The sequence below is a fragment of the Pseudorasbora parva genome, chromosome 18, assembly GCF_024679245.1.
Source record: "Pseudorasbora parva isolate DD20220531a chromosome 18, ASM2467924v1, whole genome shotgun sequence".
Lineage (NCBI taxonomy): Eukaryota > Metazoa > Chordata > Actinopteri > Cypriniformes > Gobionidae > Pseudorasbora > Pseudorasbora parva.
In genome coordinates, this window is record NC_090189.1 from 18,701,822 (window position 1) to 18,720,311 (window position 18,490).

The 18,490-nt window shown below is 36.5% G+C and overlaps 1 protein-coding gene across 1 annotated transcript in view; it reads right to left on the bottom strand.

Moving 5' to 3' along the window:
• nnt (nicotinamide nucleotide transhydrogenase) overlaps positions 1-17,025 on the bottom strand; it is a 50,432-nt gene extending 33,407 nt beyond the window's left edge. Inside the window, exons 1-8 of the mRNA XM_067422830.1 lie at positions 16,902-17,025; positions 14,335-14,531; positions 9,884-10,113; positions 9,568-9,785; positions 4,848-4,935; positions 4,606-4,694; positions 3,336-3,523; positions 1,853-1,986 (exon numbers count right to left, since the gene is read on the bottom strand). Of these exons, the coding sequence (XP_067278931.1) occupies positions 1,853-1,986; positions 3,336-3,523; positions 4,606-4,694; positions 4,848-4,935; positions 9,568-9,785; positions 9,884-10,113; positions 14,335-14,488 (1,101 nt within the window). The 5' untranslated portion in view covers positions 14,489-14,531; positions 16,902-17,025. The remainder of the gene's footprint in view (positions 1-1,852; positions 1,987-3,335; positions 3,524-4,605; positions 4,695-4,847; positions 4,936-9,567; positions 9,786-9,883; positions 10,114-14,334; positions 14,532-16,901) is intronic.
• Positions 17,026-18,490: the final 1,465 nt, after the last annotated feature.

Here is an 18,490-nt window from a genome sequence, read left to right on the forward strand (position 1 = left end):
TTGTAAAAAATGTATAACATTAAAGTGTTTTGTTTAATTAACAAAATGAATATACAATACCTTCAAAACACAGTAAAATCTGGATATTTATAACCAATTGTCACCTTAAAAACAGTGCTTTTTCCTGTCACCACACAAAGCAATCTCCTACATACAGAAATATGGTTATTTTAATTTGATCTTTATTAGTTTATCAACTAGCCTAATTATGTTAATGATAATCTGGATTGCATACAACAATTTTAATGCACAGGCTACTATTGCAATATTATATAAAAACCTATTTCAAATTACTTAAAAAAGATAAACATAGTTAAATCTAAAACTAAACCTACAACTAATAAACCAAAATAATAGCAATATAAATAAAAATAATGCCTAAACATTGTATTTATAATGTGCAACTTAACTTTCATGCTTCAGCTCAGGCATGACATAAGCCTTTACTGTCTTCTGAAGGCTTAAATATTGGACAGGGTAAGAACAAGAGATGCACGGATCAGCTCCAACTTCACCGAATCCGCTGTTAAAAACAAACCATCCACCAGCACCTGATCGTCACTTCAAATCCTCTGTGTTAAGTGCGAGGTTATCATCACATATTTACACTGAAGTAGGTTGCTTTAAAAAAAATTAAAAGATAAAAAAAACTTACTTGGCAAAATTACATTTCTTAACCTTAACCAGGGATCGAACCTATGCATCACATGGAGGAGTAACCGCTGGAACACGAGCAAACGCGAGAGATGTGTTTGTATTCAATTCAGATAAAATTCACTCACACATACTACATTTTTAAACTAATCACTTATCACTGTAACACAGCTTGCTTTATTAAGTTAGTAGCTCTAAATATGATTAAAGTGTAATATTTACATTACACAAATCAATGAAAGCATGCAGCTCTGAAAGCACGAGCGCTGCTCATCACACTCACGTTACATCTTGTTTTGATGTTTGTTGGGCCTAGCATTGGTGTATTTCGAAGCTATTATCAAGTATATATAAAGTCTAATTAAAGATTTCACACACATCACAATGACGGTGAACCACGTGCAAAGCTGTAAACTCCATTGCATTCATGTGTTTGGAGTTGCTCGTATCTCCTCAGCTGGCACGCGTACTCTTGCAAATAAAATGTTCAGCGTCACATCCTGAAAGCTCAACCCACAGTTGTCTTCATTTAAAAATAGTGATACTAAATGCTATTACCAGTGCTGATGCCACTCTCTCGCTTTCGCATTGCGGTCTTTTGATCTCGACATGAGCTGAAAACAAAAGTTAAAGAACGACATGCATTCATTGTGTTTTACCATGAAATGAGAGTTCTGCACCTTTATTAAAATCAACACATTAATGATTTCTCTCATCCACCCGCAATATTTGGGATGTTTACCCACCTGAACCGCGGATATAACCGCAATCTGCTCATACTCTGACTCCTTACACAAAAAATGTCTTTCTGCAACATCCGTGTGCAGTTACATGGACTAAACGACTCATCGAGGCAGATGATTTTTGCCTCAAGGATTTTTTTTTGATTCGATTAACTCGAGTTCGGCTACTTGATGAATCGTTTCAGCCCTAGTGGAAACCAGGATACATTTTTTTCAATTTCTTTGATGGACACATTACAAAAGATCCAACATTTACATTAATTTGAAAGAGAAATCTTTTGTAACATTGTAAAAGTCTTTACTGAGAAATTGAATGCATCCATGCGGAATAAAACTAATACATTTCTTACTGAAAAAAATGTAATAAAAATCTTACCGACTTCAAATGGCAGTGTACCTGAACCTTCCTGAAAAACACATGAAGCACATGTAAGCTGCAGTTGTAATGTACTCACTTTGTGAACAGACAGTTCTCCAGGAATCGTGGTCTCGATGTTGCCCCCAGCCTCTGCGGCCAGATCCACCACCACTGAACCGTCTTTCATGGTCTCCACCATTTCCTTAGTAATCAGCACAGGGGCCTTCCGACCTGCATAATAATTCAGCAAAGTGAGACTAGTAAACCAAAACCATGACTGATATGCATTTAATAAGACTCCTCTGGTGTGCATTTAATCCGTGCAACCTAATATACCGATAAGCTGCTTTGCGGCTTGTTGGTTTTAAAAGAAAAACACTATTCCGATAATAGTGGAACAGACTGCATGCGTTTTACCAATCCAAGCGTGCTAAAAACTGCCAGGTGTGCCGTTTGTTTAGGAATTAAGTTCTAAAGGTCCAACTGTTGGCTCCATAGCTTCAGGGATAGAAATAAAATAACATTGGAGTGACACCAGGAGTGTGCATGAGCATGCAAAAGTCACAGGAACTGACTACGAGTGCCAGCGGTACTGAACAAGCAACACAGAGGGGAAAGACAACTCTCTGCCAACCTAAAGCAAGAGCGACCCAAAGCAACTCTTATGACACTTTGCAAACATTTTCTGTTATGGACATGGACTGATTTTTTTTATTTATTAGCATTTAGTCATGGAGATTAGGACAACACATGCTTCAAATGAACACACAGCACATCTGCAGCCACAGAGCTGTTAAATTGGTAATTGTGCTGTACGTAATTAGCTATGCTGGTTAATCCGTTTCTCTTTTCAAATGCCAATGAAAGTCACGAGTATATACTTAAGGATCTTCAGATAAGCCAGGATCACAGTTAAATAAATAGTTTATATGAAAACTTAAAATTTGACATTTAGCCGCCATCATATCGTTCCAATGAGAATGTCATATTTTTCCATGAACCGCGAAAAAAAAGGAATGCAAGGTAAATGCACCATATATGTCCAAAAGATTTGTGCCCTATATTCGGAGTTTCTCAAAATATTAGGCATATCATTATGCAAAGATAACCTTCACCTCAAACTGCAGCTCTCAAACAACTGTAGCCCCAACAATGCAGGTTGGACATTGATTATTATTTTTATTTTATTTTTAAACAAAATGCTTTTAAGAGTACAGCAAAGGAAATGGAAAAAACTACTGGCTTAAAAATGACTTAAAAGCTTTAATACAGCTTCAGAAGCAAATATATAGTCAAGGGGACTATTTTATGATGCTTTTTAGGCCTTGATAGCCTGTGATCATTATGACAAAAAAATAAATGCATGTTAAAACCTGTATGACGATTTGTGCGTTTCTCAAAGCTTCACAGGGTTTGTATAAAAAAAATTCTTGATTACCCATTCCTTTTAAAGTCAAATGATGGAGAGAAAAAAACCAAGCACAAGCAAACACTTATTATCTGCAAGTGTACATGCCATAGAGGGCATGTGATGGAAAAAGAAGAGAGGAGAAGGGAGTAAATGTTGCAGGTGTGCGTACCGGGGATAAGCGCGGTAGTGATAATGATGTCAACATCCAAACACTGCTTGGCAAACAGCTTCATCTCTGCCTCGATGAACTCCTTGGACATCTCTTTAGCGTAACCGCCCTGGCCATCTCCTGACTCCTTCACATCCACCTCTAAGGGCTCAGCACCCAGGGACTTAAACTGCTCCAGTGCAGCCGCTCTGGAAGACGAAATCAAGACTCAGTGACTAATACACCACTGCCCCCGAGAGGAGACACACTGGAACTGAAGCTGACGGAACTTTGTGGAATCAGTCAAGCAGACAGTTTAATGTCACCGTGGAATAGAAATTGACTATTCTTTTTTATGCATTACCACAGGTTTTATTATAAATGGGTTTATTCATGCACATCAGTATTTTTTAATCCATGGGCCCTTGTAATCTTTAAAATCAAAATAACTTGCCCTCCTTTTCACAGCTCTTTTCTTTGATGATGCTTTAACTGGAGATTGCCTCTAAAGCTCTAAGATCACAGTCAAATTAAGTAAAATAAATCTTTTCTTAAAATATGTACATTTAAAAAATTTGGCAGGATTAGCAGTGCAAATGACATCCCCATTTTCTTGCACAAGATATTTTTATGTTCATTTTTTGGGAAAGTGAAAAACAATCATAAAATAAACTAGAGCAGAACAAGGACTCAACGCAAATTTATAAGCTGACAGAAATAAACAGTCGGTATCTATACATCTAAATTAAAAAAATGGGGGGGGGATGGGTGATATACAAATTGATAATCATTAGGGTTAAAGTAGACTGAAAAGAGCAAATTAACAACAGGATCTTCAAACTCAAGCTGTTGTTGTGGTAAACTTAAAACAATATTATAGCACCATCTGGTGTTTGATGGATGACTGTACATGCTTGATTTCAAGTTAGATAAAAATAAAGCATTTTATCAAATACAGTAAATACAGCAATATTGTGAAATATCTTAATGCAAGTTTTATATTTGAATATATTTTAAAATAATTTATTTCTCTGATGGCAAAGTTGAATTTTCAGCATCATTACTCTAGAAATCATTCTAATATGCTGATTTGGTGCTCAAAAAAACACTTGTGATCATTTTTTTCAGGATTTTTTGATGAATGAAGTACAAAAGAACTGTCAAAATTGACAGTTGCAAAATAGAAATATTTTGCAACTGTCAATTTTGATCAATTTAATTGATCTTTGCCAAATAAAAGTATAAATTTGACCAATTTAAATTTAAGTAACTAAGTTTTAGGACTTTTTACCTGGTGTCAAATCCCCTGACAATGGCACCCATAGCACGGGCAGAGCCAGCAGCAGCCAACCCAGCCACTCCACCTCCAATGATCAACACCTGCCAATAACAGCCTTTTAGTAAAATTCTCAACAACAGCAAAAACAAACTCTACCGGTACTAATATCTTCATCTAAGAACTAATGGGAGGAATGTACAGCAGTGGATCAAGCAAACTCAATATAAGAACACAGCGATTATGACGGCGCATACCTTAGCAGGAGGAACCTTCCCTGCGGCTGTGATCTGACCAGTGAAGAAGCGGCCAAAGTTGTTGGCTGCCAGGACCACGGCTTTATAACTGACAAAAACAAAACAAAAAAAAACGATTAATGCACAATCCTGTGGTGAAGCAGAAATTAAGATAAATGGAAAAAAAGGCCAAAACACCACAGGTGAACAAGGAAAAACTGAAAGGTGCCCTAGAATGAAAAATTGTATTAACCTTGCCATAGTTGGGGGGGGAAACACTCAGTTTCAGTCAATCTCATGTAAATCTTGAGTACCTATAGAGTAGTATTGCATCCTTCATATCTCCGTAAAGTCTTTAGTTTTATTATATTTATAAAAGAAATATAGGCTGTACCGAGTCTTTCCGGAAAAAAACGAGCGCCTGGAGGCGTATCGTGTGGGAGGAGCTAAAGAATGACGAGTGCGCACAAAGCGGTGACGTCCTCAAGCGTGGAGAAACCCATGGCTATCATGGCTTTGTGTAACATTTTACCAGATTTACAGCTAGTTATTCACTATTGTGGTTTCCTTTAATTTTTCCCAAATAAATGTTTAGATTTTATACAATTATTGTGCACTCGTGATTTTGTAACTTTTGCTGCTGAATTATTCACTATTCTAATTTATTCAATTCAACACACTAAGTTTTAGAAATTGTACATAGACAAAACTGCATTGGTATTGGATCGGTATCGACCGATACTCAGAATTTTTCATATCAGATCAGTTCTGGAAAAATGGTATTGGTGCATCCCTAGACAAAATCAAGCAGGACTCACTCAGCATCTAAAACTGAAGAAAGGGCCGATTCCAACCGTATTCCTGCAAACAGTAAGTAGTGATTTTATCCACTTCTTGACTGTCGAACCCATTTCTGATTAAATTGAAAGTTTCTTAGTAAGACAACATTACGATAATATCCTGTGTTGTCTAGATCTAACGCAAGATTGAAATCTAAATTAGCCTATATTTCATCATTAACACAACTCAGAAGCTAACTACGTTTACAACTTCTGTTTAGCTGCTTACAGATCCTTGTAGCTAACGTCACCTTCACCATCTAAGTTGAAACGATAGTCATTTTACAAGGCTTCTAGTCAATTTGTTAAATAAATATACATTTTTGAGAACTGAAGTATGATTATTTTGCAGCGGGTGAGTAGTAAACATGACACTGACTATTTTGAGTGGCTTCTACATTACTTTGTTAGGCTCAATAAATCAACTTTTAAATCAGTACTCTACTGTCAAACTGTAACGTTACTGTACAAACAACATATTCACGCGCTACCCAGTTCAGTTTGTGATTCAAAGTTAAGAAGCTATCATTGTAAAATCATTGCCATGACGGATGGTATAGATGTTAGCTGTCAGAGCCGTGCAGTGAAACAGCCAATCAGAGCAGAACTCTGCATTAATATTCACGACCCTTCCAAACAAGGCAAAAACAGAGCATTACATCCTAGGGACAATTTCTAGTGTTGTAAATAGAGGTCGACCGATTCATCGGTTTTGCCGATTAATCAGCACCGATAGCTGATTGGTGAAACAATCGATTATCGGCAAAAATCAATACCGATAGTTTTTCTGGTTTGCGTCCGTTGGGGGAGCGGCTGAGAAGGCTGCTGTCCTTACACAGTAGCCACGAGAGCTCTGAGAAGGGTCTGCTGGTGTTATATAGCACGAGAGCGGCCTCTAGAGGCCAAATGGAAAAAACTATCACTGATTGTTTACATTAACATGTGAAGCTGCACGCTTCACAGCTCACACTGCACAGAGCGCGCTGACACATTTGATGCGGGTTTAAAACACCAACAGAGAAACAGTATGAATACAGAGCACTTCACTTCAGGCAATGATTGTTGCAAAATCATTATAAAGTAATTGATTTGTTGACTAGATGCTTTAGCAGCGAAAGAACAGCAGTATACACTCCGAACAAAATCTTAAGACCGGGGGATTCATTGCAAGTTTTACACATTTCGCACTTGTGGATCATAACCGGGTTGTAAGTGCTGCTTCAAAATGCCAAAAGAAGAAACAGGAGCAAGAGACAAAAAAATAGAGAGTAGGCAATTTATTGAAAACTGCATTTAAACTGAAGCAGGCCGTTCATCAGCTGATCAAAAGTTTAAGAACATAGCCATAAAAAGGTCAAATCTGCACAAAAATGGAAAAATGGAGCTTCAGGTTGTGCAGGGGCGTCAAACGGCGACTGGCTATTTGGATCTGTTGCAGCGGGCATCCCTCTTGACCGAGGGCCCCCGTCTGTGCGGTAATGACTGGGTCTTTCAACAGGACAACGCTGCAATTCACAGCCCGCCTGACGAAGGACTTCTTCCAGGAGAATAACGTTGCTATTTTGGACCATCCTGTGTGTTCCCCTGATCTAAATCCCATTGAGAACATTTTGGGATGGATGGCAAAGGAAGTTTACAAAAATGGACGTCAATTCCAGACCGTGGATGCCCTTCGTGAGGTCATCTTCACCACATGGAGCAACGTTCCTGGAAACAGTCGCATCAAGCAGGCCAAAACGAGTTTTTGAAGTGATCAACAAGAACGGTGGGAGGACTCACTACTGAGTCCTTTTTTGACACTTTTAGTACTGTTGTGGGTTTGTTTTTGGGCTATGGTCTTAAACTTTTGATCAGCTGATGAACGGCCTGTTTCAGTTTAAATGCAGTTTCCTGTTTCTTCTTTTGGCATTTTGAATCAGCACTTACAACCCGGTTATGATCCACAAGTGCGAAATGTATAAAACTTGCAATGAATCCCCTGGTCTTAAGATTTTGTTCAGGAGTGTATGTACTTTGTCATCGAGGCTGACAGGACGCTAACATTAGCAGCAACGGTTACCGCATGCATTTAAAACGATGTAACTGAGAATTTTTTTTTGATGTGAGAAACTGTATCATGCATCCAAGAAATATAAACACATCAGAAATGCATTAGATTTCAATACATATTTGTTATTATAAGAAACCCGTTGTGTTCTAAAAAAGTGAACGGTTTGGATTTATATGAAAGGATAACACTTAATACAATAAAATAATATTCAATTTGTAACATTAAGTAAGGTTAATAAATGCTTTAGAAGTTCTATTCATTGTTAGTTTTATCTGTTAACCTTTTTTTATGCACTATGAACTAACATGAATGATTAAGGTAGAATTGTATTGCTCAAAATTGAATACATGCTGTAAAATGTACATTACATAATGCATTTAGTTAATGTAAGCTAGCTAAATAAATACATCCTTGTTAACAAATGGGATTTGCAGTCTGTTACCTGACATTTACATACATGTTTCTAGGTTAGGGTTAGGTAGCTAAAGAAACATTTATTTGTAATATTTTAATGTTTTAGTTATTTTCTGTAGAATTTTTTTTCTGTTAGAACTTCTCATTTTAATATAATTCATATTTACATATGAAATTTAACACATGGTTCAGTACTTTTTTAAATTTCTTGTAATAAAGTTCAGCACTGCTTTTTTACCTGTTATTTTATGTATTATTATTATTTTTTAATCTAGTATCTTTGTAAAAACTATCGGTCGATTAATCGGTTATCGGCAAGCGAAGTCCAACCTAGCTATCGGTATCTGTAAAATCCACTATAGGTTGACCTCTAGTTGTAAATGGACCTGTGAAACTGTCTCTGGACAATTTTTTACCCTAAATAAGCCACATAACATACATATTTAGATATCACAGAATAATTGAAAATATTGTTTCAAACCATTCTAGGGCACCTTTAACTAGTAGAGATCACCATACTTCCTTGGCTAGTTTTTTTTGTATTAAAAGTGTCCTGCCAAGGTACACCTCAATATACAAATGATTTATCTAATTAAAAATGTAGTAATCTGTATAAAACCAGGTTCAAAATTTGCTTCATTTTGTTGACATATTAGAAAATGATTTTAAAATTATTTTTATCACTCCATAAATAAGAATTTTTGTTAAATGTTTTAGGAAGGAAAAAAAAGGAAAATATATATCGGGCGAATGTTAAATGAACAAACCTCTCTGTAAATCCCTTCAGAAAATATACAGGAATAGAACCGCAACGTGCAGTTAAAAAAAAAAAAAAAAGTTTTTTTTTTTATTATCTTAAAAAGTCACTTTTCTCAAAATATTTATTGTAATGGAAATTACAGACACAAAGATAAAGTAATAAAATAAACACTTAAATGTGTATTTTTGGATGTTTTCTTTTCACTAATCTGAAATAAAACATGTCAGAGGAAAAATATCCCAAAATCAGAAAATATATGCTGCCTCACCCCATTCACTTTTGCGCAGTATTTTTTGTATCTGCAAGCAGCACCAGTTCTGAAGATGCACAACTTCAAAGTGACTGAGCGAGCAGGTAGGACTAACAGTGAGTGTTCACTCAACTTCCATAGGAATGAACTGAAAACGCTCACTCAGTTCCATTCCCTGTGTGTGCTCTCTGCTCATTTGCCCATTGCCCAAGTGAACACTATTCATGCATCATTCACACTCACTGGAGACTTGTTTCTGTTTGCAATAGTCTTACACTGTGCTGTAACATTTTGTGGTTTAACCAATAGCCATGCTGGGTAACGCTGGCAAAATGACACTATCCTCTCTTTCACTGATCCACTCCAAACTACGCTCTGCTCGCATGCTCTGGTTATAATAGCTTTATAGGACTATAAGCTAAACTTACCCAGCAATGTTGGCCATGGAGCTGAGGGCATCATAACCCTGAGCAATAGTAACACGGGGCACCTGGTCCATGGCCAGGACGGTGGCCTTGCGCTGGGACAACAGGTCCATTAGCTCAGGGTTCTGAGCGGGATAGATAAAACTGACTAGGGTGGATCCTTCACTCATGAGTTCAGACTCATGAACTCCCAAAGCAGAGTTCAACATCGGGGCACGCACCTGTGGAGAAAAGGTGGAGAGAATTAAGCCGGTTAATGAAGACTCAGTTTAGGTGAAGGGAAGATGAAAAATGAATAATTGAAGGCATCTAACAGTACCTTAAGCAGAACATCTGATGAAAAGACATCTTTAATGTCCCTGATTGTGGCTCCTGCCTTTGTATACATGTCATCGGAGAACTTAGCAGATTCCCCAGCACCAGACTCCACCACCACATTAAAGCCCTGCTTGATGAGAGCTTCCACTCCAGCTGGAGAGATAGCCACTCGACGCTCATTCTGAAAGATTTCCTTGGGAACGCCAACGGTCAGCTGTTTGTATGGAATGCCTGCAGGAATTAACAGAGAATTACAGAATCAAGCAGAGCCTGGAGAGAAACAGATTTCCAAATGCATATGCAAAAAGCTAAAGTTCAACACCAAGGATACACCCTGCACCAACAGCACTAGAGAATCTTTACATTGTCTTTATAATGCAATCACTATATTTTGCATTTAAAAAATAAATAAATAAATAAATATATTACAAACTATTAAAAAAATGATATATACATACATATATTAGTATATCAAAAGTATTTTTGCATAATAATACAATGTAAATGTCACTACTAAAATAAAGGTTTTCAGATTTATTTTCCCTTATTTTAAAAGTTCAACAACATTAAATCATATACCAATATTTTTTTAAAATCTTCTCTTTTTATCAGCTACATGAAGTTTATGCCTCAAACCTCAGACAAAGTATAATTTTAGAGAACCCAACACCACAGAAACAAAGTGAAGTGTGAACAACTGTAATCTCACTTTACTCTCATTGCCAATATAATCTCTCATGAACATTTCTAACCCTTCAGACTTTGTTTTAAAGTCAAAGAGTAAAGCTGCACAATAAAGATAAGCACCATATACGGAAGCAGATATACAACTGTTAAAGCAGTTTATAAAGGGTGGTAAAAAGAAACCTTTGAGACCTTTGTGATCGACTGGAGGTCCACGCGGACTCTGAGACGTGTGGTTTTACAGCTGCATGCAGGCAAGACCTTATGACTTTGCAACAGCTCCAATTCTGCAGTCATATTTTCAAAAATAAAACTGAGAACTCAAGCTGTAAAGCATACCTGGGTTTTGGCATGTATAATGAAGTAAATCAAGCTGAATTTTTATGCACAGCTTCATTTTATGTGTTTTGGTCTGTAAAAGATGTGCAAACAACATGTGGTCTAGACAGGCTGAATATGCATCAAGAAGTCATCCAAGTCATGTCCTACTACAGGTAGCAGAAGGTCGCTTGTGGAAAATTCCACCACAGGCCTAATCTATAGATGATAACATGAGTTCACGTGAATCACAGAGTTGAGCTTGGTCATAGACAATAAAGACAACTCAAAGTATTTGGACACTTTAGCATATGTATAATGCATGAATGTCACTGCATTAGATATCAAACAACAAACCAAGTGTTATTTATTACTACAAAAATGACTAAGTTGTTGACTGTCACCATTCTTTTGCCGTTTCTAGTGTGATAGTTTGTACTTAAATGCGACTAAATTCAGTACAAGTGTCTAAATGTGTTTGAGAACTTTGTCATGGGCTTATTTTGAAAATAGTTGAGCTTAAATTATCCAATTATATTATCATTATTTTTATCAAAGTATACTGTGGCCATCTGCGTAGGTTTGTGCACTGCCTTTGTAACGTCATATTCACCATCAGGAGGGTCCGTGGACATCTGTCCCCACATGCAGTCACATTTTGAGTGCTTGGAAAAAAATCCACTAGTGCACACATGCTGAATGCGTCTTTCCACACTCAGAGAAAAAAAAAAGCCTTTCCACACTCAAAGAAAAAAAAGCCTTGCGCACTTTGAAGTTGCGTTAATGAAGTATACCCAGGCCTTTAGAACAACTCTGCTTGATGGCATATGTAAGGCAAATTTGTTTTTTTCTTTTGTTTTTATTATTGAGAATAGGTAACCATTATGCGACATGAGCATAAAGCCAGTGCCAAATCTGACCAGTCAGACCACAATTAAACATACTTTATACAGAACATAAAATTATACACTACCGTTTAAACATTTTTGATCAGTAAGGCATTATCCTGCTGGAAGTAGTCATCAGAGTATGGGTACATGGTGGTCCTAAAGGGATGGACATGGTCAGAAACAATGCTCAGGTAGGCCGTGGCATTTAAACAATGCCCAATTGGAACTAAGGGGACTAAAGTGTGGCAAGAAAACATCCCCACACCATTACACCACCAACCTGCACAGTGGTAACAAGGCATGATGGATCCATGTTCTCATTCTGTTTATGGTAAATTCAGACTCTCCCATCTGAATGTCTCAATAAAAATCAAGACTCATCGGACCAGGCAACGTTTTTCTAGTCTTCAACTGTCCAATTTTGGTGAGCTTGTGCAAATTGTAGCCTTTTTTTCCTATTTGTAGTGGAGATGAGTGGTACCCGGCGGGGTCTTCTGCTGTTGTAGCCCATCCGCCTCAAGGTTGTGCGTGTTGTGGCTTCACAAATGCTTTGCTGCATACCTCGGTTGTAACGAGTGGTTATTTCAGTCAAAGTTGCTCTTCTATCAGCTTAAATCAGTAGGCCCATTCTTCTCTGACCTCCAGCATCAACAAGGCATTTTCGCCCACAGGACTGCCGCATTCTGGATGTTTTTCCCTTTTCACACCATTCTTTATAAACCCTAGAAATAGCTGTGCGTGAAAATCCCAGTAACTGAGCAGATTGTGAAATACTCAGACCGGCCCATCTGGCAGCAACAACCATGCCACGCTCAAAATTGCTTAAAATCTCCCTTTCTTTCTAAGTCCGACATTCAGTTTGAAGTTCAGGAGATTTTCTTGACCAGGATCACACCCCTAAATGCATTGAAGCAACTGCCATGTGATTGGTTGATTAGATAATTGCATTAATGAGAAATTGAACAGGTGTTCCTAATAATCTTTTAGGTGAGGCTATATATATGTATATATATATATATATATATATATATATATATATATATATATATATATATATATATATATATATATATATATATATAAGATTTACAGTGGCAGCTCAGAGATGTACAGTAGCATTTAAGCATAAAATTGAATGAATAAATGTAGGCTAAAATTAAAACTAGTCTTCAATATATAACATTGATTAAGAGCTACTGTATTAAAGGTCTTGTTTTTTTTATTAACATCAGTTTAGAGGTGAACTGTTCCTTTAAGGACAAGGCTGCGCTGCTGTCAAATGAAGACCTGCTCACATCTCATATACAGACGCACGCAGATTTTACTTTCATTTTAGCCATAACCAACTGTGTTTATATGTTAACCTTGTGTGTATTTGACAGTATTAGTGCAGTAAGACACCTGTGCAGTAATCACACCTGTTTGATAGACGTTTATGGTGCGCGCTTAATGCAAAACTAAGCATGCGAATGAAATGTTTAACTGTCACGGCTTTAAAATGCGGGTAAACACCCCATAACTTTAGTGCAAATGGTTCAATATTTGCTCATATCAGCACGTAGACTCACAGGAACACTCAAAAAGAGGCGAAATAAACTGAGAGAAATATTTCAAACAGACAGAAATGGAAATAATTCATTAAATAAATAAATTAAAATTTTAAAAAAACGCAATTCACCAGCGCGTATTAAACCGTGAATGCCGTACAGAATGGTTCAATATTATATTGAGTATTGTGGCAAAAATCTTCATTTGTGTTCAACCGAAGAAACAAACACACCTACATCTTGGATGCCCTGGGGGCAAGCAGATAACAGCAAATTTTCATTTTTGGGTGAACCATTCTGTTAAAAAAAAACTTAAATCATACTGACATATAACTATAAATAATTAACAGTAGTAGTACTATAAATAAATAAAATAATTTGTAAGTAGTTTATGTCACTTTTTAGCATTTCCAAATGTAAAAGGAAACTGAATATCCAAGGCCCACAAACTTCTTATAACCACACTGACTGCTGGTAATCACCATAGACATGTGCTTCTTTTCCCAGCATGCATTCTCCTGCACAAGCTGTGCCACAGTCCTGGTTTGTCAGCTGATACAGTGCCAGAAATAACCTCCCCCAGCTGTCATTACAATTCTTCCACCTTTTAAAAAAAAAGTCTGCCTCAAACACACGCTGTATCCAAGCAGCCAGCACGCAACACGGGTCACTTACAGAACACTCATTCATATCCTGGGACCTTCAACACAGGCAATAGTGGCAGAACAAGCAGGGCAGGGACACAATGACCTTGAGAGTTATTGCATACATACACATGGACTGCTACAGAAGTTGTAGTATGAGGGTAAAAAGTTTGGGTATGTCATACTTTAAAATCAAATCTGCTGAGGTCAAACAAATTATATTTAGTATTCAAGGTCTTTCAATCAACTCATTTATTAATGTATACTGAGGGTTAAAATATGTTTTAAGGAGCTCAGCCACATGGTTACTGAAATTGAATGTCTGAAACGAGCATGTTTTATAACAATTTAATTTTCCAGTAACGTTACCTGGACTAGCAAGGCGAGAAAGGGCCTGATGGGTCCTAAAGAACCGCACACATGGCGTCTTCACTGTCCGCACAGTCTGTAGCTTAGCACAGGCCAGTCCGGAGAACAGGGGGCTGGAACAGCTGGTGGCTACCACACGCAGAAGACTCGCCATCGGAGACACAAGGAGGAGCTGTGCTGTTGGAATGACCCTCCTCCTACATGTGGGAGAGCGAGAAAGAAAAAAAGTGAGCCTGATGACCTATCCCACAATGCTCCACTTTGCCCCAGTAACAGCAGCTCAGCTGTTTACCCACCTCCAAGGTGACACACAGTGACCACTTGTGTGAACCGTGAGCATATGTCCACACATTCATAAAGTAAATATCTTAGAAAACACTACATTCTTTAAAAGGAAATAAAGGGCTCAAATTATATTCAATACTGTTCAAAAGCTTGGGTTCAGTCTTTAAAAAAAAGAAAGAAATTAAATTAATGCTTTCATTCAAGCAAATATACATTAAACTGGTCAAAAGTGACAATTAAGACATTTATAATGCTACAAAAAATATTTAAAATCTGTTCAGTTCTTATAAACTTCTTCATTCATCAAATAAACCTGGAATAAATCACAATTTCCACTTTCCAATATTAGTCAGACTCAGCACAATGTATGCAACACTGATAATAAGAAATGTTTCTTGAGCACCAAATCAGCGTTTTAGAATGATTTCTGAAAGATCATGTGACACTGAAGACTGGAGAAATTCAGCTTTGCCATCAGAGACATAAATTATATTTTAATAAAATAGAAAGCAGTTATTTTAATAGAATCAATCAAAAACTTTAACTGGACAATAACTTCTCTAAATCTGATGTACAGCCAAAACAATCTCTCTTCTATTAATTTCCTATTATCAATAGAAAGCTGCTTTCAAATCGATATTGTAAAAAGTGTTAAATGAAGGTGACTTGACTTTACTAATAATCATTTCACAATATTATTGTTTAATTGCATTTTTGACCAAATAAAATGCAGCCTGTGGTAGAAAAGTTTTCCAACTCTGAACTTTGAATGGTAACACTTTAATATATATATAAAATATTAAAGTGTTACCATATTATTATTATTTTTTTTTTTTATTTATTTTTTTTTTGTACACAATTGTTTATCTCCACTATACATCCAGATTTTTAAACACCTTCATGCCTCTTTGCAAGTCTATTTGTAGAAACACAAAACCATCCAATTAATCCGCAGGGTAAAACCGTCAAGGGCACACAGAAGCAAACACTAATGTGTAGTGAAGTGTATTTGTTTAGGTAAAGGACTGTCTCATGTGCAGTGATAAGGGTTTGTCTCTGGGGGCCAGCGCAGGTCACACAGTAGAGCAGCTTACAGACAGCAGATCTATGACACCATAAACACTGCCTGCAGATATTATAATCCAGAATGAGATAAATATACACACAAAAAAAACAAAACAAGGGAAACTATAAGGGGGAAAAAACTACTTACATGTTGTTTTGTAATTTTTTGACCATTTAAAATACAATTTTGATGATTGTTGTAATATTGAACATTCATTTATTCCTTTTCTAACATCATAAACATACCATTGTACGATTTTAAATGTTATATACTAACAATGTGGTCTCAGGTCAAACAGGTCATCACAACTTTAAAGGGTTATACAGATATTTGATTAATTTAAACCTTGTTTATTTTATTTTAAGTTCAACAAATACTTTATGGAACATATCTAAAAAGGTCTTACAACAAAATAAAGGATTTGTGCTAAAAAAATACAAGGACACGCACAGCGCAGTGTATTCATGTGATGTGCCAGAAATAGAGTTTCCACTTCTAGAACTTTTGTTAAATATACAGGCATCCCACACATAAAAGCAGTGCAGTTGTTATGCGTGTATGAGGGCGTATGAAAAGCAAATCAGCCATAAAGGTGTGCAGACAGACTAACTGCTACTGGATTTTGCTGGTGCCAACTACAATCCAATTCCAGCACCACGTCACCGGACCAGACAAGTGATAAGCCTAGCTCTATCAGATGTGGGGCAACATTTACTAACTTTAATTTACAAACTACCATGTTAGGAAAATTACAATATTCAACATATATAAGGAGAAAACGAGTAGCGCCAAAATAACGGTGTTCGTCTTAGTGTCTAGAGTTTGTTATTGGACAATGCAAAAGTCATTCATTCAAACAGCTCAATGACACAAGCCACGCATAATTTCTGCAAACGCATTGATTTTCATTCATATCAAACTCAAGCACAACAGCCCTATTTGCTCAAATCTGTTAAGCATTACTAATTCCAAAGCACGAGTTTGCATGTTTTTTCGGCAGAGAAATGCGGCTCTGGGATCGACAGAAGGCGGGCACAAGCGCTCATTTCCCCTTCTTTCCTTTTAGTAACACACACTAGCTTGATAGCTAAGCAGAAAGCAAAAACAAAATGCTGTCGTTTGCGTTAAGAGGTCAAAGCAACGCGTGCCCATATGCATTTCTTACGATTAATTGACAACGTGGCGGGGATCAATAATGAACAATTGAAATTCTCACCGAGAGGAGAAAGAGCATCAATGAGCGACCTTAGAATTGCGGGGACGCGCACAGCTTACACCGCCACCCGGAAGCACTCGCGCTCACCTCTATCAGCACCGCTTATGTGCTCATTCGACTGTCCATCAACATATTTAAATCAGTCATGTGCTGTCTCCTTTTACAGTCTATGGCTGTAACCTCTGGCCTCAAGATTCAGTCAACGGACTAGTTTAGGATCAAGTATGTTTTAGGCATAAAAAAATAAAATAAAAAAAATCGAGTCACAGATTTACAAAATAACAAAATAAAAGATATGCACACACAAAGATATTTCTCGGCGTTTCATCAAATTGTGTCGGTTTTTCTTATGGAAGATTAATATTTGGGGTAAGATATGTTGTAATTGAAGTTGTATACCAACCACCACCAAGATTGTAGTTACCACGTGTTATTATGTACCGTTGTTGGTATTGTGTTATTTTTGTTTCAGGTTTCTTTTTTTATTGTTTTAAATCTGTAGCATTTTGAGATTTTGTTTAATATAAAGTGCGTTACAAATAAAATGCATTATTATTACTACCGTAAACACCCATATGAGATCTCATTCAAACGTAACGTGCAATTGTTTTTATTTAAGATTACGGACTTTTTTGCATCTTTTCTTTTAATTTTTTTTTTTTTTTTTTTTTTTTTTTTTTTTTTTGTAGGCTATTACAGCAGTACCAAGATTACAATTTTGTTAGTGAGAGAAATAAGTGCCAGCTGTGACCCGGGATCCAACAGGTGGTTTTTCTAGGTTTTATTTTATTTTTTCATGATTTATTTATAATTTATGATACATTCAGGGTGAATAAAAAGTAATACACAGGTATAAATAAGTATATAATAATAAAAAAAAATAATAGCAACAACAAAAATAAAAGACATGACAGGACAATAGAAATGGTAAAAGAAATATATAAATACAAATACAATTCTCATTGGCAGATAACAATGGAAAACTGAATTTATATTAAATAATTTATATTTGTATTTGTTTATAGAAATAAGTTCGTGCTCTTTATTTACACGTTCTATTTTTAACAGTAATATTTAACCAAAATCTTCGATATATATGATATGGAAGATACGGGAAGATACACATATCGACATACATCTCCAGCAGAGGGCGGTAGTAGACAGGGACATTTGATATTGAACGCAACTTTTTTTTTTTTTTTTACAGTGTATGAATGCAACTGACAATACAAAGAATCTGAGAAATCTTGAGAAAGGCGCCTCAGATAACTAGGTCCTGCAGTGTGCACAGTGAAATTACGATGTTACATCTGTTCGAAGCCCATTTGACCTGATGAAGCGTGTTTTAGCCTATGACTTTCTTGGTTTCTTGAAGAAAAAAACAGATTAGTGAGTGGAAATCAAGGTAGTTAATACTTGGCTAGATTGAACAAATAAAACTGATATATATATAAATCTTCTTTTCATTGGATGTGGTGCTTTTTTTTTTGTTTTCTCCTGCCTCTCATATGTTTCTGTTCAACTAAATCCATTTGTGGAATGTCTGTGTACTATGACTGTTAACCATTAACTCTCTGAGAGTCTCCCAG